The sequence below is a fragment of the Delphinus delphis genome, chromosome 6, assembly GCF_949987515.2.
Source record: "Delphinus delphis chromosome 6, mDelDel1.2, whole genome shotgun sequence".
Lineage (NCBI taxonomy): Eukaryota > Metazoa > Chordata > Mammalia > Artiodactyla > Delphinidae > Delphinus > Delphinus delphis.
The window spans coordinates 114,858,545-114,883,329 of NC_082688.1; the positions used below are offsets into that span (position 1 = coordinate 114,858,545).

The following is a 24,785-nucleotide window of genomic DNA, read 5'->3' on the forward strand; positions in this document are numbered from 1 at the left end:
TTATTTATATATCAGAATTTTGAAACTTTTTTAAAGGGTTAAATAATGATCGCATATTGTTGCAGGACTAAATGGAACAGTTTCATGTTTTATCTGTTTATTAGTCATTGTTTTTCCTTTTTTCTTTCACCAAGTAACTATAGTGTATCTGGTCACTGAGCAGACAGTTGGTCAGGAAAGACAAGAAAATTGTCTAATCTCCTAAAGCTTACACTGTAGCGTGGGAGTGTTTATTGAAGAACGTGAATTCACCTCTCAATTATTATTGCACACTTATCACTAGCAGTGTGCCAGGTACATGTTAGATATTATATTATGAAACTAAGTGTCTAGCTTCCCGCTAGACTGAGTGTGAGTTGTTCGTATAGCGATCAAAATCAAGAGAAGCGAAAGTTCCCAATACAGAGGATACCACAGAGTAGTGGTGAATGCATGCACTGAGAGACATACACGATGGAAGAAATATATCAGAAACCCTCCAGCCTAAGAGAAGGGGGTCACATTTCAGTCAAGTTTTACGTTGCAAGAGGGAGGGAAGGAGAGGGATTCCAGGTGAAGAGAAGATGCATAGAGAGATGAAGCAGGACTGCATTTGTAGAAAACAGCTTGATGTGGAAAGAGCTGAGGATACGAATGAAAATTTGGGGAGATGAAAGTCAAAAATTGGCAGTGATGAGACGGTGAAGGGTCTCATATGCCCTGCTGAGCGGTCTGGGTGACTTACCATGCATGGCGTTCATCAGCTCTCATTCCGTATATTGTACATCTGGAAACAGCCCCCTCTGCAGAGTGATTAAAAAGACAAGACAGTAAATTTGCTCAACAGAAGAAATGCAAGAGGTTCACTATGACAGCGCCTGCTTTGTTCTACCTGCACCGTAGCTCGTAGCCTGGAGCGGGAGCTCGTATGTGTGTGTCTTGAGTGAGTCAGTGCATGGTCGGTGACCCTTGTTCCTACCACATGTGCGTGTCTCACAGGACAGTACGTCCCCCAGTGTGACGCAGATGGTTACTACAAGCCGACGCAGTGCCACGGCAGCGCTGGGCAGTGCTGGTGTGTGGACCGATACGGAAGGGAAGTCGTGGGGTCCAGGAGGCGCGGTGCAGCAGACTGTGGTAAGGAGGAGGGCCGCGCGTGCCACGATTTCTCCCCCGCAGGATAAGTGCTGGAGAGTCGCATTCTCTGCCCACCTCTATGCAAACCCTACAGAGTGTACTGGGCCGGGGGGCACAGGAAGGCTCACTCCTAGCATGTTAGAAAAAGTTGTATAACTAACAAGTAGAACTGCATAACTTAGATATTTTAAGGAAGAATAATGAAAGGTGAGCCGCTTTTACTCCTCCAAGTACGGGAAGGATGTCGCATGCCTTCCGTGTTCCTCTCGGGTAAGGCAGACTGTGTCATCCATCCTGGGCCCGGTCACCGGGCCCTGGTGGGTGCCGTGTCACCACACAGCACCCTCCCATCTGTGTGCCTTTGGAGAAGGTCACTCAGGGAGAACATGGGAGGACCAATGAAAGAAAAAGTAACCTTTTTAAAGTAAAGGTCCATAAATTGCAGCTGTGTGAGCATGTTTCCTTATGTTTGGGTGAGAAAATATAGTTTTAATTGTTTGAAGGGTAATTATAATTAATATTCTAGTTCTTTTTCTGAGCATGCATTTTACATATAAACCTAAAAGAATAATATTACAGTTAAGTTGAGCATAACACACACATTGTAAAGTTTTAAGTGGGATGTCTTTTGTCTTTCATGAAATATTTTTTCAGAATGTAGGTTTCAAGTGAGTATTTCTGTTTGTACTGTGGAGAGTTTTCACTACAAAAGCCACTTAGCTGTACACACACACACACACACACACACAGATGGAATTAGTGGATTATGTTTCAACTAATACAAATGACCAAAATGTAAACAAAGTACTTGGTCAGTCTTGTATTTCAGAAAATGTTTAGCTTTCTCCTTTATGCAATTTTTAAACTGATACACTGTGATTGTTTAGAAATAGATAAATGGTAAACGGTATATAAAAGCAATCGCGTTTAATGCTTAAATGCCTGTTCTGCATTTATTTATTCCACAACACTTTTAATAGCTTGGTTTTGGCTTTCGGCCAGTGTTTTCAGATTCCGTACGATGGAGTACAGTACTCAATAGCTACATTACATACTTGTTACACGTGGAGAACACAGCTTTGTAACACGTAGTTTGAATGAGTTGCACTATCAGTTATTTCAGTTATCCGTGATGGATAAAGAATTTCAGATGTTTATTTTATAAATAATAATTATATGGAGATGAATTCAATAGGTGACAGGGAAATGGTTTTGGGAATGTGACGTGTGAGTTTTCTCGGCATGTTGAAATTATTAAGAAAATACAAGAAGTAGAAGAGTACAAATAACATTTTCTTCACAAAAGATACGAACTTCAGTGTGTTGTATTGTGAAATCAATCAGTTCATAAGCACTGGAGGACATTAATAGGATTTGCTATAATTAGCTACCAAAGAATTATTAGACCAAAATATTAGAAAGGGTAGAAAATAAACACACTGGTACTAGGGGAGTTGGGAAATGATTACATTCTGAGATATGTGTGCATTATTGCCTCCATAGTCATTATAAATTTCTAAACATTTTTTAAAATACCTACTGGCTGTGTTAGTTTTCTGTTGCTATTGCAACAAAATCCCTCAACGTTAGTGGCTTAACCTACACAGATGTGTGATCTTGCACTTCTGAACATCAGATGTCCAGGATGGGCTCCTCCAGGCTAAGGTCAAGGTGTCTTCAGGGCTGGTTCTTCTGAGGCTCCCTCCCGAGGACAGTGTTTCCTGGCCCTGTCCTCTCCCAAGACCACTCGCGTTCCTTGGCCCAGCTTCTGACTGTCCTTCTGTAATCACACCGCCCTCTGACTTCATCTGGAAACAGTTCTTTGATTTGAAGGATGCAGGTGATCACCTGGGCCCACCCCAGTTACCCACAGTAACCTGTCAGCTCCAGGCCCGTGATGTAATCACATCTCCTGAGCCCCTTTACCATGTAAGGTCACACAGTCACAGGTTTCAGCCATGAGCAAGTGAACGTCTTTGAGGGGCAACTATTTTGCCTACACACTAAAAGAAGAAGTTCTCAATTCTTCGTAAAATTCAAAGTTTGACATGGACTTTATAAAACCTGGGCTGAGCTCAATATTACTGAACTGGAAATCGTACATATCAGACCTCAGCAACAATTCCGCTTTTTAGCACTGTATATTTTAACAAATGAGAAAGAATGGATTTTACCTTATTTTTGTTAAGAAAGCTAAAGAGCAAATTAAAATTTTATTTATCTTTTAAAAATTTTTTTGTTCTTGGAGTATAGGTGATTAATAATGTTGTGTTAGTTTCAGGTATACAGCAAAGTGACTCAGTTTATTAATTTCCTAAATTTTCATCAGAATTTTCTGACCCTCAGAAATTATCCTACCACTCAGTCACATAACATTAATGTTTACTTTTTTCCTAAGCTATTGATTTTGAGATCTCTGGAGATTTTGCAAGTGGAGATTTCCGTGAATGGGCTGCTGATGACGATGAAGATGACATTATGAACGATGAAGATGAGATTGAAGATGATGATGAGGATGAAGGGGATGATGATGATGGTGGTGACCAGGATGGATACATCTGATGGATGAGAGCTGAGAACAACAAATTCTATGTTTCTTTTATTTACCAAGTGATCCCCTACTGAGGAGTACCTTCCTGCCCCAAAACAAAATGATTCTAAAACTCACTTATATTTTGTATAATTATTTCAAATATTGCAACTAAAGTCATAGAACTTTATGTTTAGAGAAGTATCATTTACTTTGAGTTTTTATATGAAAAAGAGAACACATATGGAGTCTAGCCAGACAAGAGAAAATTATGAAGAGCTACTGATCTCTGTGAGTCTGCCACAAACAAAACAACCAGTGCTTGAGGTCATATGTGATATTTTTCTGGGAGAAATTCTAAGTTGAATCTACAATAACATACTAGTGACCTGGATCCTAAGGATTTTATAAAAATATGCATGACCTTAATTGCAGTTTCCAAGTAGACTCTTCCCAGAGCTGGAGGGATATAGAGGTGAGTGAGGGAATAGCACAAAGTGAGAAGAACGAAGTCACCATCCTGGAGACCTCCACCATGTTTGTGTGTTTTTACTTATGAAGTTTTAGTGATGTTTTTAGTTCTGAAGTTATTCTGGATGTGACCAGATATCTTCCAAAATGGCCAGTAGGGAAAAACAGTGGATTTTGAAAGTTAAAAACATAGTTGTCCTTTCTAATTTTTATTTTAATTTAGACAGCAGTCTTATGTTGATTTGTTTGATAATCTTAACCAGCATGATTTCTTTATCTTTCTAGGTTTCTTTATCTTTCTGACCAGCAACTTAGGGTGCAGAACTTAAAGTAGAAAGACAAAGGGAAAGATTCTTTTAAACCGTATTTTTACAAAAAGTTTGTCATTTGCCCCAATATCAAACTTAAAAATCTTCATTCTTATTTTATTTCCTATGTTAGATAAATATTTGCATTTAATCTAAGAATTATGCCATTTTTGTTACTAGTGTCGAAACTTAGAGAACATACTGTATGGTGCCTTGCAAAATAGAAATAGAAAGGTTTCAGCATGCATCCCCACATAGGACATTAGGCATAGATAGGCACACCTAATCACGAATTAATACCAGTCCCGGTACTGCTGCTGGAATGAAGAAAATAGAATACTTTCTTTCTTTTTTCTACTGTTACATAGTTACCATGTGGACTTGTTTATGATTATTGTGTGGAGTAGCATTTAAGATTTAACTGCAACAAAACTTACTTTAATTGTTGTATTTAAGTTAGCATGTTAATTAATCATGTAGCCCTTCTGGTACACCATCGCTTTTAAGGATATCAGACCTATGGTTTTGTGCCCATAATGAAAGTGGAAAAACCTGTTGGGTGTTACACACTGGTGTCACCATTTAAACAGTGGGTCAGCTGGTTTCCCAGTATATACAATCCACTGAAATAAAGTTGTTGGATTCTTTCCATTTGATTTATATACACTAAGAAAAAAATCTTTAATGTTAACTTTATGTAATATTTAAGGTAAAATGCATTTTCTTTTTTACTGTTTATGTATAGTTTACAAAATAAAGAATCTTGCAACCAAATTAAACTGTTCCTTAATGATTTTCTGGGGTATAGATGGTAGCGTGCAGGATTCTTAATCTGTTTCTTGATTTTTAAAAAGCATACATCACAAACTAGCTAGAAAAGTTCTTTTTTAATTTTGAGTTTCAAAGTCAGAGCTCTTGACATCTTGCATATTGTTTTATTAGATACGTTTAAAAATATTTTTTTGTCAGATTGTTTTAATTGTTTTCATTTGTCATAGCATTGCAAAGTACATCATTTCCTTTGTTGACGGTGGTATTTTTAAGCCCATTTTTGTGGTATTATACTTAACATATTTAGCTAAATTTCTATAGCAGCTGCATTTTTTGAAGAGTGACAGAATAACCTTATCTGTATAACAGATGTATAGAAATCACAAAATGTAACTTGTGGATTGGTTGGAAAAAGACAAAAAAAATCAAATGCTATATAGAGGTTTAGCAAATGAATTTCAAGTAACAAATATGGTGGTCTTTTAGTGAAGCTGTTTTTTTTTAAATTTTTATTTTATATTGGATTATATTTGATTTACAATGTTGTGTTAGTTTCAGGTGTACAGCAAAGTGATTCAGTTATACATATATCTATTCTTTTTCAAATTCTTTTCCTAGTTTATTACAGAATATTGAGTGAAGTTCCCTGTATTATACAGTAGGTCCTTGTTGATTATCTGTTTTATATAGTAAAACAGTATATATATATATACTGTTTTATATAGTAAAACAGTGTATATATATATATATATATATATATATATATATATATATACAGTATAGTAGAGTGTATATGTTAATCCCAAACTCCTAATTTATCCCTCCCCCCTACCTTTCCCCTTTGGTAACCATAAGTTTGTTTTCTGAGTCTGTAAGTCTGTTTTTGTCTTGTAAATAAGTCCATTTCTATCATTTTTTTAGATTCCACATATAAGTGATATCATATGATATTTGGTTTTGTCTGACTTCACTTAGTATGATCATCTCTAGGTCCATCCACGTTGCTGCAAATGGCATTGTTTCATTCTTTTTTATGGCTGAGTAATATTCCATCGTAAATATGTACCACATCTTCTTTATCCATTCCTACACTTAGGTTGCTTCTATGACTTAGCTATTGTAAACAGTGCTGCAGTGAACATTGGAGTGCATGTATGTTTTTGAATTATAGTTTTGTCTGCGTATATGCCCGAGTGGGATTGCTGGGTCATATGGTAGCTCTATTTTTAGATTTTAAGGAACCTCCAAACTGTTCTCCATAGTGGCTGCACCAATTTACATTCCCACCAACAGTATAGGAGGGTTTCCTTTTACCCATACCCTCTCCAGCATTTATTGTTTGTAGACTTTTTGATGATGGCCATTCTGACTGGTGTGCGATGATACCTCATTGTAGTTTTGATTTGCATTTCTCTAATGATTAGTGACGTTGAGCAGCTTTCCATGTACTTCTTGGCCATCTGTATGTCTTCTTTGGAGAAACATCTATTTAGCTCTTCTGCCCATTTTTTGATTGGGTTGTTTGTTTTTGTGATATTGAGCTGCATGAGGTTTTAGTATATTTTGGAGGTTAATCCCTTGTCGGTTGCCTTGTTTGCAAATACTTTCTCCCATTCTATGGGTTGTCTTTTCGTTTTGTCTATGGTTTCCTTTGCTGTGAAAAAGCTTTTAAGGTTGATTTTAGGCCCCATTGTTTATTTTTGTTTTTATTACTCTAGGAGGCAGATCCAAAAAGATATTGCTGCGATTTACATCAAAGAGTGTTCTGCCCATGTTTTCCTCAAAGAGTTTTATAGTATCCAGTCTTACATTTAGGTCTTTGATCCATTTTGAGTTTATTTTTGTGTGTGGTGTTAGAGAATGTTCTAGTTTCATTCTTTTACTTTTAGCTGTCCAGTCTTCCCAGAGAATGGGAAGAGACTGCCTGATTCCTCCAGCTCCGTTTTTCTTTCTCAAGATTGCTTTGGCTATTTGGGGTCTTCTGTGTTTCCATACAAATTTTAAAATTTTTTGTTCTATTTCTGTGAGAAACGTCATTGGTAATTTGATAGGGATTGCACTGAATCTGTAGATTGTCTTGGGTAGTTGAGTCATTTTAACAATGTTGATTATTCCAATCCAAGAACATGGTATCTCTTTCCATCTGTTTGTGTCATCTTTGATTTCTTTCATCAGGGTCTTACAGTTTTCGGAGTACAGGTCTTTTGCCTCCTTAGGTAGGTTTATTTCTAGGTATTTTATTCTTTTTGATGTGACAGTAAATCAGATTGTTTCCTTAATTTCTCTTTCTGATCTTTCGTTGTTAGTATGTAGAAATGCAAGAGATTTCTGTGTATTAATTTTATATCCTGCAAGTTTACCAAATTCATTGCTGAGCTCTAGGAGTACTTGTTTTCGCTCCCTCGGACTACAGCGCGAGTCCCAGTAAGGCTTTGCCTGAATTTGTGGTCTGGCCTCTTATCAATTTCTGTGGATTAAAGCATCCAAGAACCCGGCTTGGTAATTGAAGAGGAGGCAGGCAGGCTTGGGATGGAGGGAAAGCGTGGAGAAGGAGAGCAGTTGATGAGCAGAGCGTGAGCTGGTGAGAACAGGAGAAGGATCGAGGCCAGACTGGGAGGCTCCAACATGCCATGTCGAGCAGTTTGGAGTTACCGCAGAATCTCTGGGGAAATCATCGAAAAACGTTTATGGAAAGAAGTTACAAGACCAATTTCGTGATATAGAAATTGCCGTCCATGGATCTATGGAGAATAGACGGGGTGGGGAGGGTGGGGAAACTAAAGACATGGCCAGAGATTTTTAAGTGGCGGCCTTGTGTAAAAAAGATGAGCTGGGGCAAACGTGTTTTCTTTCTCTTGAATTGGGGAAGTTGAAGGAATTTACCAATTACAGTGCAAGCTGATGATGGAAGGTGAGAATGGCAACCAAACTTAGGAGACGACAGGCTCAGTGAGATTGGAGACAGAGAGTCACTTGTTGAGTGAGGACGAGATGTAGGACCCAGGGGAACGAGTTGTCCGTGTCCCTCGTGGAGCATCAGGGTGAGATGTGCACATCTGCTACCCTGGCCTCCAGACCTGCCTGGGCTCCAGCCCCCAGGGGCTCTACTCTGTCCTGGATTCTTTCCATGGCTTCAGGCAACATGCCTGTCTCCTAGACACTTCCTGTGTGTCCTTAAAACAATCCACCCATTTGGGAACTTGAGAGTTTCTGCTCCTTGTAAACCAAATATCTTAAAGCAGGTGGTGGGGTTGATGGCCATATGTTATCAACAGGTCACATGAACGTCGTACAAGCAGTCATACAGGAGGAAGTATGGACCATGGGACATGGAGGGTGGTATTACCCTAAAGGAGCAGAAATGTTTTAAAGTTGCATGTTCTGAAAGAATGCATACCTCAGCTACCGGGAAATTGTGCGCTCTGTTCCTGCATTTCAGTTTAGGGCAGCAAATTCAAACTGTTTGGCTTGAGAAAGGCACCTTGGGATGTTTCCAAATGAAAGATGTTATCTTAATATAAAAGGCTATTTTTCAGTCTTTGGTATCATATGTTTCTCTTTTAACAAGTTTAGCTGCTTCCGGGCAATAACATCTGTTACACGAGGCAAGGTGTCTGACGTGTATCAAGATTCCTGTTCGGCGTTTTATCTGGTTTGAGATCCCTGGCTCACAGTAATTTGGGACCTGTGGGAAAAAGGATCTTGGGTGACAGAATGACAAATTGAAACATTTGACAGTCTTGTAGCAGTGTTGGTCCCTTTGGGATCTGAGGTCAGTAGAATTGTGGTGATCCAGTTCAAGGTGCAGGGCAGTGCATCTGCAGATGCAAGGCAGTGATAGATTAGAAATGTAGTTTTCAGTTTACTGTGCTAACACGGGTTGAAGGATGTGATGGAGGCATGAAGGGTGAAAGCAGAGGGCCTTTCCTGCACGTTCTGTGATGTGGGTCAGGCGGAGGGCAGTCACAGCGGCCGCCACACCCCAGGGATAGCGTGGTCCAGAGTTAAGCCCTGGAGCAGAATCCCTTCACTTGTTTGGTACTTCCGGAATCCCAGCCACGATCCTTAGTTTCCCCAGCTCCTAAATAAAGTCAGAGCCCTGCTTTCCTTGCTTCAGAAATGCCTAGCACTCTGAGTGAAGCAGACGCTTAGCTGTTAAGTGGAAGATTGTTGTACTAACTACACAAAGCTCTGAAATAAGAGGGCACCATCTCTCCTGGGTACATTTGAAAGGATATGCCAGACCTAGATTATGCAATACTAAAATTTAAGTTACTGGCTATTACCTCAAGGAATTACCTGGTTTGAAACATGATTTAAAACGCATGATTTGTGTTTGAAACACAAATATAAAAACTGAAACTGTGTAGTAGTTGATTATTTACATGTTCTTAAGAGGGAGACTTCATATATAAAAGAGGATTTTTCTTTTTTTTTTTTTTTTGCGGTACGCGGGCCTCTCACTGCTGTGGCCTCTCCCGTTGCGGAGCACAGGCTCCGGACACTCAGGCTCAGCAGCCATGGCTCACGGGCCCGGCCGCTCCGCGGCATGTGGGATCCTCCCGGACCGGGGCATGAACGCGCGTCCCCTGCATCGGCAGGCGGACTCCCAACTACTGCGCCACCAGGGAAGCCCAAAAGAGGATATTTTAAATAGAATGATAAATAGGATAAACAGGATACATTTGAATTTGATAAATGGTAAATAAGATTTTAATGAGTATTAATTAAATTGATTTTAATGGGTCATTTTATTATAACTTGATACCGAGAAAAATAAAATTCCAGGAGAGAATTGGTGACTCCTGGGAAATATTTGTGGCGGAGGTAGAACTGTCCCAGGAGGATTCAGAATGAGTGCTTTTCACCTCTGCCTTGGTGGCTTTCTTTGATTGACATACTTTAGACTGAGTGTTCTTTGAAATTGTTTGCAAATAAGTTTTGCTGATCTGAGAGCCCATTGGTCTTTTTAGATATGTGTATTTCCTTTTTAATCAACCTGTTTTCTGCTAATGTGCACTTTTCTCCATCCGGAAGGCACCCTGCCTTTGACTGTGTTGTGATGGTGAAGGGCTGTGAGTGTTGTCTACACGTCCAGGGGTGGGGTGAGGACCCTCCCAAATGCTGATACATACACTGCGGGTTCTCACATAGAACAGCAGCAAACCAGGAAGAAGAGCCACCTACTGGCTTAAAAATTAGGAAGTCAAGTCTGTCTTGTGGTTTGTTCTAGAATCTCGCTGATACATTTATCACCAGTCGATGTGGCTCATGGACACTTGAAATGAGGGCAGTACATCTGAAGAGCAACTGCATTTTTAATGTAGAATTTGGAATTTTTAGCAAAAGAACAATCTAGTTAATTCTTTTAGTTAAAAAAAATTTTTTTTACTGGTCAGCCTCTGGACTTATTCATTAATTCAAAAAGATTTGAAAATCCGTATTTTCATTTATTCATCAACTCTCTTCCCATCTCCAGATTTACTGACATCACTTTGGAAGATTCAGATTGGTCACAGTTGGAGTATTTTTGCCATGCTAATGGCAAAACCTACAAATCGGGGCTTTTTTTTCTCTTTACCAGGAGGTGGTTGTAAACTACAGCACAGTGAAGGCACAACTTTTGTAGAGAATTGCTTTGTGCCAAATAAGAATGACTGTTATCTCTGTCTTGAAAATGAAGTAGGCTCAGTGGGTTTTTATGATTTAAGAACAAGTTGCCCGAATCCAGACAAATAATAAAAAAGCTTCCTCCCAGCCTCTTTCTTCTTGACAGTGGAACTTGGGAACCAAAGGACTGAAATGATCTCCAGGTATCTCTTCAAGGAAAGTCCGATGACAGCTACGTCACCAAATCAGGAACCAGGCTGAACTCTTGCTGGAAGGAAAGTCTGTCTCCTAAGCAGGAGGTGTGCTTCCCACTAAGTGGTGTGGACACAGAGACCACCGGTAAGTGAGTTTTTATCCCCAAATTATTCCTCAGCATACCGTCCCACTCCCCATAAACATGGCACCAAAATAATGATGTTACGAATAGGATCGATATTTTCATTATAAAGTTGGTACTACTTGGATCATTTCTGTTTTTTTAAGCACTTGAGATTTTGGTCCTTTCTGTAATGATGGCACTTACCCAATTTCACCTACTTTATACCAAATCCGTCACGGATACAACCAACGCACAGAGTCTTACAGAATTTCCTAGGAAGACAGTATCCGTATTAAAATAGACTATTACTTGCTGAATCAACTGTCTGCTTCCAAGCATTAGCTGTTTATACATAAAGCGTGTCCTCTTTCTTCAAATATATGAGGCATGTAATTGGCAGCGGACTTTTTATTACCAGCTACTTCAATCGTTTTTTCTTAACGTTAGATTCATATATATCGTCCCCCAAGGCTGTTGGGGAGGAGCCTGCGTGACAGATGAATGACTTGGCGTATCCACTAAGAGAGACCTGCTTCCATTGGGCGATCTTGAAAATAAATCATATGTATAAGGTTGATTTATATGTATCTAAGATTTATATATCTGATTATAAATGCATTTGTGTGTATTCTAACCAAATTTATCTCTATTCTCATTACCCTCAATTAAATAAGGAGCTAATGTCCCTTTGTGGCTGTAATGACGCACAAATTGCACATTTACTAGGTGCAAAAAACTTAGTTACTTCAGCTCTGCGGTCTTCCTTTACCTCGCCACAAACCTACGTACTGGCTATTATTTTCCCTGTTTCACACATTCGTGAGGAAACTGAGGCTCATAGAGTATCTTTCTAAGCCACAGAACGAGCAAGGAGGTAGGATTTAAAACCACGTTTGCCTGTCTGCCTAATTCCAAACCCATTATATTCACATTATATCATGTTGCCAGTTTTAAAGGAATAAGGTAGGGTAAGCTTTGTTACCCTGGTATGACCCCTCAAAACTCAAAAACTGTTACTTGTTGATAAGAATATAAATTTCAGTTTAGCTCAGTCTGAACAGAACAGCAAAAAGATCAGTGGGCCTATTGTTTTCAGGTGTCTTCAGGGAGAAAAATGAAACTGTCATAAGAAAAAGTATACGCAGCTTACAGGCTCTTTGAGTCAGTAATTGTTTCCAGGAATTTTTTTTTTTAATGTGGCTTTTCATTCATAGTGTAACAACTTGAACACAATTAGGAGAAACTAATTTAAAATGACAGCTTGTTTCTAGCAAGAAAATCTGAACACAAATGGAACCAATGGAGCCACAAAGGTCGGGGTGCCAAGCTTTTAAGAATATTTTAGGTTTGCAAATAACAACTAATATGCTTGCCAATCTCAGGAATATATTTTCATTCTGAAAAAGAATATACTTTTCTAGAATTCTTCTCCAGAATCCCAAAGAGAGATAAATAACAAAATACATCTGTGTAATTTATTTACTTAATTGAGCAGAACTAAAGTGTTAAAATATTTGTTTCTTTTATAAACTTGAAAATATTTAAGTACACTTGATATTTTAAAGTGTTTTTCTGTCATTTGTAAAAGAATATAATCATTCAGTCTAGGGTAATGAAAAGCAAACAGGACTACAGCCTTGAGCACAGTAACTTTGAAGACTATTACAAATTTAATTTAAAATAATGGTGCTATATTTCTTACTGACATTATTTTATAAGCACTCAATGTAAGCTGTCCTTCCACCAGTCCTTTGCTGGTTGTTGACCTTTTGTTTTGTTCGTGTGTTTAAGTCTTTACTACCAAAGCAGATGGCTGAGTTTGCCATGAATTCAATGAGATTTGAGGAAAACTGGCATCGAAAGTCACTAGTGTGTTTTCTCAAAAATGAATAAACATGTCATCTCTGACCTATGCCTTCCTAATTAAGATGCCTTGGAACATATAAAGTAAGAGTAGATTGAGTTGTTTTAAGATCATGTCCATAAAAGACATACTATTTATTTTAACACTTTTACCAAGTTTTCTGGAATTGAAGGACCAAGGAGATGTCTTTGTCTGTGGATCATTTTGAAAGCATCTATGAGTCAAACAGCAGAAGTCTGGAAGAGCAACCCCAGGTTGAAACAGGTGAGACACCAAAACGTCTGCAAACACCAGAGAGGTAGAATTGAGGTCAGGGTTGTGAAACCACTAGGTGGCATTTCGGGGGATCCAAGGAGCTGGGTTCTTTATATCTCCGTGCAGAAAGAATTCAGCAAGAGGCAAAGTGATACATGAGAAATGATTTATTAGAATAGCACGCTTGGGAGACTTACAAGTGGGTGGCAGAGAGGGTGCCACGCCCCCAGAACTTCGATGGGCAGGCAGGTCACTGGGTGGAAATGGGCCAGTGCGTGAGGAGCTTGCCAGTGGGCTCTCCACTCAGACGGCTTCTGTGCCCCAACCTCTCCCCGTGTCTCCCCTCGAAGACAGCTCGGTGCCCGTGCCCCTGTCAGCCCCGGGGCGTCAGGTCACCTGACCGGGAGCCGTAGGGGACACCAGCCCCACCCCCCACCCCGCCCACGCTGCCAGGAAGCAGGACCTGAGTGCAGGGCTCTCGGGCGGCCCTGACCAGGCTCCACCCGCAATTGGCCCTCAGAATGGACTGTCCCGCCCGGGCTTCCAGTGCGGCCGCCTCCAGCTGGAAGCCTGGGACGCTGGAATCAGGCCACTTCCTGTCTGTCCTTGCAGGAGACGGGGCCGCACTACAAGAAGCTCCAGGCTCAGCCCTGGATCCTGACCATCACGTGGCCAGAGAAACTGGCAACATTTTTGTTTTGCCTGTTGAAATGTTTAATGACAAAGATTTTGTTCGGTTTCCTGATGTGGATGACGTGTGGAGCCCGATGTTGATTTATTCTCCAAGAAATGTACATCCTACTTCCCACACGGGGGTGGGTGAGAGACCCACGTGTGTGACCTGTACCTCCTATGAGATCAGCCCTAAGCTAGTTGAAACCTGACCAAGTTCTGTCTACATGGCAGATTTAGACCTCTCCGTGTCCTGTCTACACTGAGTACGTTTAGACCGGACCATGTGCTGTCTGTAATGAGAACATGTAGACCTGAATGTGTTCTGCCTACACTAGGACTATGGAGACCAGGGTAGAGACCTGTCCTGGCCTCAGTCCTGGAAAGCTCGGTGCCTGTGTCTGAATGTCAGTGCTTCGATGTCTGGGGTCTGGAGCTCAGGTGGGCTTGTCTGGGTAGCAGCGCTCTGCTCCAACTGTGGTTACCTGGCCCTCCCAGGGGTCAGTGCTGCGGTCAGGGCCTTCGTCTTTACCCCCATAAGGTTCACCTTCCCTGGGCCTCGTGGAGACTCCTCAGGTGGGCTACCTGGAAATTATCCCAATTTATCAGCCCGTGCATGGTGAGTAGGCAGGCAGGTTTAGCTGATGAACTGATTGCAGGGCGCACAGATTGGGCAAAAGGCTGATGGAGAGCAGGTGAGGCTGCTACTGTAATCTACTTCCCGTCAACCATCGCTGCTCAGCAGAGACCAGAGCTGCCCTCGGCTTTCAGCCCTGCGGTCCCGTGTGTTTTCTCAACACCTCAGCGAGCCAAGAAAGGACTGAGGCTGCCAGAACCAAGGTAGGATGTTCAACTTATCACGAAAGCTTTAAAAACAGTTAAAATAGCACAGAACCAGAGTGAAAAGAGGAGGACTTCTCTGGGACTAGTGTGGGGAGAGGAGACCAATCCTACACTTCTGCCATCGCAGGAAGTCCCAGGAACGCAGCTCTTTTCCACATTAGGGAGCCAACCAGCAGGGCCGTGGTGTCCTGACCAAGGGGACATGTGACCCCAGGTGCAGGGTGTGGGGACTGTGTGGGTCTCTCCCCATCTGCACGGGTCAGGATCCCGTGTACGGGAAGACCCCGTATCTGCTCTTGGCCTGCAGTGGTTCTGGTCATCTCTGAGATTTCTAATATCTGAATTGAGGGCGTTGCTGTAATTAACCTGTGGTCTTCCTTCTCTTAATCTTGTCACACTCATGTGAGGAGAAGAACCTTTGAGCAAGTTGCTGCTCAGTGTTCTGCCGGGTGACCAGTAACCCTTGGTGGTATTGCTTCCAAACCAAACTCGGGTCCACTCACCTGTGTGCAGTAAAGCCAATCTACCGACCCTGGGTTGTGGTACAAATTTCGTTGCAGGCGCCAAGCAAGGAGTCCAGGGCAGCTTATGCTTAAAAGGCCCATACTCCCCTAAGGCTTTCGGGGAAAGGTTGTTAAAGACAGGGTGAGGGAGGGGGGTTGTGGGGTGTGTGGTCAGCTGATGGACACCCTTCTGATTGGCTGGTGGTGAGTCAGCATCATCAGCCTTCTGGTTCCAGCTGGTCTGGGGTCTACGTGCTTGTGGGCCGCATGCAGTTAACTTCTCCCACCTGGTGGGGGCTTCAGTATCTGCAAAACAGCTCGAAGGCCATGGCTCAGGATATTATCTACAGCCCTTGAGGAGGCACTAGAGGTTCTTGGCTTTGTTTAATGGCTGAAGTATTATTATGTTGTCTTGTTTGGCTGTTTTCCCTCCTGCATTTTCTCATTTCTCTGATTAAATGTAGTCTTTGGAACTCGGGGAAGCCTGGGAGACAAGTTTTTCTACAGACGAGAGGCAGGCAGAGGAAATGGGGGCAGGGGGCACTGTCCTGGGAAGGCTCCGTAGGGTCCTGCTTGGTTACAGAATCATTAGTATCATAGCATACCATCTATCTAATCCATGGGGGCCACCACTGCCTGGGTCCCCCTGGACAAGGCTCAGGTGAGCACAGACTAGCCCCCCCTAAGAATGGTCCCCCACGTGCTCTATGCGGGTACCATGATGGCCCCTAAGGTGCGGGACTGTGTTTGGGCCTCCGACATTTGTGATGAAGGGGAGTCGAAATGGAATCTCAATTAACAAGAAATCATTTTTTAAATTTATTTTAAGCAAAATAACACACGTCACATACCCTTCACCATTTTAAATGTACGTTTCTGAGGCCTCAGCTCTATTTACCTTCTCGTGGAGCCATCACCACCCTTCCTAGAACTTTTCATCTTGCAAAACCAAAATCCCACAGCGTTCCACTCCCCACCCCTTCCCACAGCCCCGGCACCAACGTCCACTTTGGTCCATGAGTTGTCGACACCAGGGCCCCCATCTGGGTGGAATCCTGCAGTGTTCGCTGACGTCACTTTGGAAGACCTGACTTTCAGTCTGAAGCTCTGCCTCTTTGCATCTGAAGAATCTGTATTTCGGGAGGCTGTATGAGGAAGGGGGTGTACGAGGGACAAGGGTGTCCGGGGTGCAGATGAGCCGGGACCTGACCAGCTGTCTGTTGGGCCCTCTGGTCCCATTTCTTGGGCTCTGCCTCACCTGCGTCATTGCTGTCTGTTCTGTGCTCCTGGGAGGGGCCTGCTTGCTGGGTGGTCGCTGCTCCTGTGGCAGGGAAGATCCTACAGGGCTGACCCATAGAGTGTGGGGTGTGGTCCCAAGAGCTTGGGGCCCACATAGGTCACAGCATTGGGGCCGAGACAGGTGCTCAGGCCACCTCATCACTGACAGGGAATGTTGCCAAGATCCTGCTTGGGAGGGCGCGGTGGGTGGCCTGGGACCCCCGAGGCCCCATTCCTATCCTGGAGCTTGGAGAGTGCATCCCCCATGGGCTGCAGACTCACCCCATGTCTCAGCCATATCCCTCTGTCCTGTCTTTGAACTCAGGAAAACGAGCTCTCTTGTCCACAACATAGGCCTGGTCCTGTCCGTATTAGGATTCTTTAACTTAGGCGTCCTAGGATAGCAGCTCTTTTTAGGCCTAAAGGAGGAACAGCTCAGGAGTGTAAAACATTTTCAGATGAAACTAATATTCAAGGACTCTCTCTATACTACGCGGTTGTTGACTTCTATTAGTCATTATTCTCCTGGTTTTAGCTCTGATGTGGGGATTACAGAGGAGTCAACATTTAAATCTTCATAATCTGTGTATTTGTAGCTTCAATGTCATTACTGACCCATAGTTGTTTTTTGTTTGTTTTGTTTTTTGCGGTACGCGGGCCTCTCACTGTTGTGGCCTCTCCCGTTGCGGACGCGCAGGCTCAGCGGCCATGGCTCAGGGGCCCAGCCGCTCCGCAGCATGTAGGATCTTCCTGGTCCAGGGCACGAACCCGTGTCCCCTGCATCGGCAGGCGGACTGCCAACCACTGCGCCACCAGTGAAGCCCTGACCCATAGTTTTTTATGGTTTGGGAAGAGTTAGTGATTTCGTGTATCATGTAAAGGATTCACAGTGATGATAGGGCAACTAAGGTTACAATGATGGCTGGTACATTGTTCAGCTTTTCTCTACCTGTGCATCTGTTGTACGTATATGGGTCAGTTTAGTTGTCAATATTGGTGAAATAATAGAGGACTAGAGAACTTATCCAAGAAAATGATTATTAATGCATAATCATGAAAATGTAGAAGTTCTTCCCTAATCGGTGATGTTGCATCTTGAGACCCTAGATGAAATGGATATGCCTTAGTGATATACAAGATTTTAGCCTATGATTCAACTTTGACAGTTACATCACTTTTTACTTTTATCTCCTTTATTGAGAAAGATATTAACGGTTATGGTGTTGGATTGAAACTGGTTGAAAAGGATTTGAGTCCTTCCTTCCTTATTTTACATTTACATTGGTAGGATCTTCAAACATAGGATATGGTGGAGGGCATCCGTGTAACCATGCTAGGTTAGAAGGAGCAGTTTCCACTGCTGAGACTTCTTTAGAGGCGAGTGCTTTTCCAAGTATGAAGATTACTAGCACTACTGCTGTTACTGAGATGAATGAGCCTAAAGACAAAATATTTCATGTTGTGTGTGCAACAGGGTACTTGGAGTAACGTAGTGACATCCCTGAGAGGCCAAGAAAGTGCTGCAGGAAGTCATATTTACTACTACAAATATACTTGTGAATTTTTGCTCATGTTAAGTGTATAACCTGAGAATAGTGGGAATCAGTGTAGGAAGCCTCCTATAATAGTGAAGGCTGCTCCCATGGACATGACGCCATGGAAGTGTGCTACTACATAGTATGTCTCCTGGAGGACAATGTCCGGGGATGAGTTGGCTGAGATGATTCCTGTCAAACCACCTACTGTAAAAACAAAACTAAAGCCGAAAGCTCATAATATTAGAGGTCATGTAATATTACCTCCGTGAGGAGTTGCTAATCACCTAAATACTTTTGCTCCTGTACGGATGGACGTAATTACGGTAGCTAATGCAAAGTATGCTCGTGGGTCGACAGCTATCCCTATGGTAAACGTATGATGGGCCCACAAGATAAATCCTAAAAAGCCAGTGGACATGACTCAAGCCATTCCCGAATAGCTGAAGGGCACTTTTTGTCCTAACTAGTATGTAATGATATGTGAGATTATAACAAACCCTGGTAGGCCATGAATACAGACTTCAGGGTGACCAAAGAACCAAAATAGGTGTTGGTATAGGATTCGGTCTCCTCCTGCAGGGGCAAAGAAAGTAGTGTTGAGATTTCTGTCTCTTAACAGTATGGCAATTCTGGCTGCTCGGGCTGAGAGTAATTATAGTAATATGGCTATAGCTGGGGAAGATTAAACAAATAATGGTGTTTGGTATTGGGATGTGACTGCTGGTTTTATATTAAAGACTCTAGTAATAAAAGTAATAGCACCAAGAATTGAAGAGACCCTGCTCGATGTAAAGGAGAAAATGGTTAGGTCGACAGAGGCTCCTGTGTGGGCCACACTGCTGGATAGAGTTGAATGTACGGTTCCACTGGTACCAGAGCCAACTTCTACTGTTGGTGATATGAGCAGGAGTAAGAATGACGGGGGAAGTAGTCAAACGTTTACATGATTTATTCGGGGAAATGCTCTATCAGATGCCCCAGTTCTTACTGGCACAAGTCAGCTTTTTTTTCATAGATCTTTATTGGAGAATAACTGCTTCACAATACTGTGTTAGTTTCTGTTGTACACCAAAGTGAATCAGCCCTATGCATACATATGTCCCCATATCCCCTCCCTCTAGAGCCTCCCTCCCACCCTATCCCACCCTATCCCACCCCTCTAGGTGGTCACAAAGCACCGAGCTGACCTCCCTGTGCTATGCGGCTGCTTCCCACTAGCTATCTGTTTTACATTTGGTAGTGTATATATGTTGATGCTACTCTCACTTCACCCCAGCTTCGCCTTCCAACCCATGTCCTCAAGTCCATTTTCTATGTCTACCTCTTTATTCCTGCCCTGCAACTAGGTTCATCAGTACCATTTTTTTTTTAGATTAGCATATGGTATTTGTTTTTCTTTCTGACTTACTTCACTCTGTATGACAGACTCTAGGTCCATCCACCTCACTGCAAATAACTCAATTTCGTTTCTTTTTATGTCTGATATCCCGTTGTATATACGTGCCACATCTTTTTTATCCATTCATCTGTCAATGGACACTTACACCTTTCTATTTGGTAACTTTATATTCTTTCCCTCCATTCTTCCTTCTGTCTCCGTCACTTGGATTGTGGTTTTGTTATATACTCCAAAAAAGTAGAAATAACATTTATATGCTAGTAGTCCATGTTTATGTAACCTGAAAATTAAGTATATGCACCACTCTTTTTTTTAACATCTTTATTGAAGTATAATTGCTTTACAATGGTGTGTTAGTTTCTGCTTTATAACAAAGTGAATCAGTTATACATATACATACATCCCCATATCTCCTCCCTCTTGTGTCTCCCTCCCACCCTCCCCATCCCACCCCTCTAGGTGGTCACAAAGCACTGAGATGATCTCCCTGTGCTATGTGGCTGCTTCCCACTAGCTATCTATTTTACATTTGTAGTGTATATTTGTCCGTGCCACTCTCTCACTTCATCCCAGCTTACCCTTCCCTCTCCCCATGTCCTCAAGTCCATTCTCTACATCTGCGTCTTTATTCCTGTCCTGCCCATAGGTTCTTCAGAACTTTTTTTTTTTTAGATTCCATATATATGTGTTAGCATATGGTATTTGTTTTTCTCTTTCTGACTTACTTCACTCTGTAGGACAGACTCTAGGTCCATCCACCTCACTACAAGTAACTCAGTTTCGTTTCTTTTTATGGCTGAGTAATATTCCATTGTATATATGTGCCACATCTCCTTTAGCCATTCATCCGATGATGGACACTTCCATCATCGGAAGTTGCTTCCATGTCTGGCTATTGTAAATAGTGCTGCAATGAACATTGTTGTACATGTCTCTTTTTGAGTTATGGTTTTCTCAGGGTATATGCCCAGTAGTGGGATTGCTGGGTCATATGGTAGTTCTATTTTTGGTTTTTTAAGGAACCTCCATACTGTTTTCCATAGTGGTTGTATCACTTTACATTCCTACCAACACTGCAGGAGGGTTCCCTTTTCACCACACCCTCTCCAGCATTTATTGTTTCTAGATTTTTTGATAATGGCCATTCTGACCGGTGTGAGGTGATACCTCATTGTAGTTTTGATCTGCATTTCTCTAATAATTACTGATGTTGAGCATCTCTCCATATGCCTCTTTGCCATCTCTGTGTCTTCCTTGGTGAAATATCTATTTAGGTCTTCTGCCCTTTTTTTTTTTTTTTTTTTGTGGTACATGAGCCTCTCCGACCGTTGCAGAGCACAGGCTCCGGACGTGCCGGCTCAGCAGCCATGGCTCACAGGCCTAACCGCTCTGTGGCATGTGGGATCTTCCCGGACTGGGGCACAAACCTGTGTCCCCTGCATCGGCAGGCAGACTCTCAACCACTGCGCCACCAGGAAAGCCCCCCATTTTTTAACTGGATTTTTGTTTTTTTGATATTGAGCTCCATGAGCTATTTGTATATTTTGGAGATTAATCCTTTGTTGTTTCATTTGCAAATATTTTCTCCCATTCTGAGGGTTGTCTTTTTGTCTTGCTTGTGTTTTCCTTTGCTGTGCAAAAGCTTTTAAGTTTAATTAAGTCCCATTTGTTTATTTTTGTTTTTATTTCTGTTACTCTACAGGTGCATCAAAAAAAGATCTTGCTGTGGTTTATGTCAAAGAGTGTTTTTCCTGTGTTTTCCTCTAAGAGTTTTATAGTGTCTTATCTTACATTTAGGTCTTTAATCCATCTGGAGTTTTTGTTTATGGTGTTAGGTAGTGTTCTAATTTCATTCTTTTACATGTAGCTGTCCAGTTTTCCCAGCACCACTTATTGAAGAGGCTGTCTTTTCTCCATCGTATATTCTTGCCTCCTTTGTCATAAATTAGGTGCCCATATATGTGTGTGTTTATCTCTGGGCTTTCTATCCTGTTCCATTGATCTATATTTCTGTTTTTGTGCCAGCACCATACTATCTTGATTACTGCGGGTTTGTAGTGTAATTTCAAGTCGGGGAGCCTGATTCCTCCAGCTCCGTTTTTCTTTCTCAAGGTTGCTTTTGCTATTCGGGGTCTTTTGTGTTTCCATACGAATTGTAAAATTTTTTGTTCTCATTCTGTGAAGAATGCCGTTGGGGGTTTGATAGGGATTGCACTGAATCTGTAGATTGCTTTGGGTACTATAGTCATTTTCACAGTATTGATTCTTCCAATCCAAGAACATGGTATATTTCTCCATCTGTTTATGTAATCTTTGATTTCTTTCATCAGTGTTTTATAGTTTTCGACTACAACTCTTTCGCCTCCTTAGGCAGGTTTATTCCTAGATATTTTATTCTTTTTCTTGCAGTGGTAAATGGGAGTGTTTTCTTAATTTCTCTTTCTGATTTTTCATTGTTGGTGTATAGGAATGCCAGAGATTTCTGTGCATTAATTTTGTATCCTGCAACTGTACCAAATTCATTGATTAGTTCTAGTTTTCTGGTGGCATCTTTAGGATTTTCTATGTATAGTATCATGTCATCTGCAAGGAGTGACAGTTTTACTTCTTCTTTTCCAATCTGTATTCCTTTTCTTTTTCTTCTTTGATTGCCATGACTAGGACTTCCATAACTATGTTGAATAAGAGTGGCGAGACTGGACACCCTTGTTTTGTTCCTGATCTTAGTGGAAACGCTTTCAGTTTTTCACCATTGAGTACGATGCTTACTGTGGGTCACAAGTCATTTTTCAAACCCTGCAATCATAATGGGTACAACTATAAAGAAAATTATTACACGTGCAGGGACTGCATGACTACATTACAGATTTGGTCATCTCCAAGTAACGCTCCAGATCAGCATAGCTCAGGCTGGATTAACAGACTGGAGGTGGTGCCTGCTACTCCAGCTCAAGCACCAGGTAGTAAATATAAAGTGCCGATATCTTTGTGATTTGTAGCAGAGAATCAGTTTATGAACAGAGGTAAAATGACTGAGCTAGCATCAGACTGCAAGTCTAAAGACAGACATTGCGTCCTCTTTTTGGCAAACCCTGTGGTGAATGAACACACTGAATTGCAAATTCAAAAAAGCAGTTCAACTCTGCTGGTGCTTTTCCTGCCTTTTTTTTTTTTTCCTTGAGGGCGGGAGTAGTAGATTGAAGCCAATTGACTAGGGGATTTACCTGTGAACTAACATTTCCTGGGGTGGAAGCTCATCGATCTCATAAGGATTTGGCTTAATTAAAATCTTTGATTTGCATTCAGCTTATATAGGATGGAGTCCTGCAATCCTTATTTTTAGAAACTGGGGCTTCCTTGGTGGTGCAGTGGTTAAGAGTCTGCCTGCCGATGCAGGGGACACGGGTTCGTGCCCCGGTCCGGGAAGATCCCACATGTCGCAGAGCGGCTGGGCCCATGAGCCATGGCCACTGAGCCTGCGCGTCGGGAGCCTGTGCTCCGCAACGGGAGGGGCCACAACAGTAAGAAGCCCGCATACCGCAAGAAAAGAAAAAAAAAAGAAATTAAGTTGTACTTGTTTAGGGTTTTGAAAGCTCTTGGTCTGAACTACCCTAAATTCCTAATGCAGCATGGATAGAATGGGTATGAAGGGTAGTAACTGAGTGGATATTACGATTAGTAATGATAGGAAGGTTATGTTTTGTATGTTCAAATTGTATATTTTTGTGTTGTTTATTGAAGGGAATATAGTTAGTGATGTGGAGTATGTTAGCTGCAAGTAGACATATATGATGAGTACTGCTATGATGCCTATTAGTGTTAGTAGAATGATGTTATCATTTGTGTTATTTCTTGGATAATTATTCATCTGGGTAAAAACCCTGATAGTGGTGGGCTACCTCCTAACGATACTATGATGGTGAGGAAAAGGATTGTGATGGGAGGTGTTTTATCTCACGTGTGTGATAATGATACTGTTGTCATACATGACCTGGGCATAAATAGTAAGAAGATAGTGTTGTTATGATATAAATTAGTATGTTTAGGATTGTTATAATTGGAATAAACATTGTGATAGCTGTTATGCATCCTATATGGGCAATTGATGAGGAAGCTCTAATTTTTTCTAGGTATGGCTAAGTCTGCCTCAGCCTCCAATTATGATTCATAATATCACTATGATTAATAGTATGGTTAGGGTGATGGATGGTGACGTGGTATAAAACCGAGAGGGGTGCAATTTTGTCACGTAAATAGCATCAGGCCTGCTGTTCATGGAATGCCTTGTGTTACTTCAGGCACTCAGAAGTGAAATGGGGAAAGTCCTACTTTTGTTACAAGGGCTATTGTTATGATGGTGGATACTGCTGAATTACAGATTTTTGTAATTCACTGTGTTCCTTGACTAGAGTGTATCAGATTAATGATAATAGCCATTATAAGTAGTATTGACATGGTGGATTGTTTTAGAGAATAATTGTTGGATGCTTCTATAGCTTACGGGTTCATGTTTTTTATTAGAATGGGGATACCATTAACTAGCGTGAGCTTGTTACTACAATTATGTTTCATGAGATAATGGGCAGTAGAATGACAGTAAGAGCCATAGAGTTTATCAGTACAGGAAGGATATACAACAGTATTTTGGGGGTATGGGCCTGATAGCTTACTTAGAGAACCTTACTGTATAGCATGTGGTGTAACGTGGTGGCATGGGGAACATAAAATTCTTAGGAGTAAGTTCACTTCCAGGCATAAGAGCATTTAAACCTCTGCCATTTTCTCTATCAAAGTAACTCTTGTCAGACATATTTCTTAAGTTTGTGGTGGGTTGCCTGGTAAGACGACAAGTAGTGAAACCTCTCATATACACAGGACTAATGTTAGTAGTAAACAGATTTTTGTAAGAGACGTGTAAGTTGATCATATCAAAATTATGGGTAGGATGCTCGAATTCATAGAAAGTAGATTGTTAGACGTGTTTTAATGACGACTTGGGCTGTATATAGTCCTGGCACGTAGGGGTTGTGAAGTACCTCTAAAAACAGATGGGTGTGGAAACGTTTTTGGTAATGAAGTTGACATATTCTCTAGGAAGGGCGGGGTGAGTGGGCCTGCTGCGTTTTCTACATTGGAGCCAAACACAGGGTTTGACTCTACTTCTGTTCAATCGCATGGGGCTCCACTGGATTTCTGCTAGTACAGAGATAATCAAATTGAGGGTAGGGGTCAGGAGAAAATGAGTCATAGGTGTTCTTGTGTAATAATTACTGTCGAAAGTGTAGATGATCCACTTATCAGTAGGACT

General features: G+C 41.6%; 1 protein-coding gene across 1 annotated transcript in view; it reads left to right on the top strand.

The window, feature by feature from the left end:
• Positions 1-5,191, top strand: part of LOC132427627 (testican-3) — a 432,143-nt gene extending 426,952 nt beyond the window's left edge. The window contains exons 10-11 of the mRNA XM_060015323.2: positions 979-1,116; positions 3,515-5,191. Coding sequence (XP_059871306.1) covers positions 979-1,116; positions 3,515-3,678 — 302 coding nt within the window. The 3' untranslated portion in view covers positions 3,679-5,191. The remainder of the gene's footprint in view (positions 1-978; positions 1,117-3,514) is intronic.
• Positions 5,192-24,785: the final 19,594 nt, after the last annotated feature.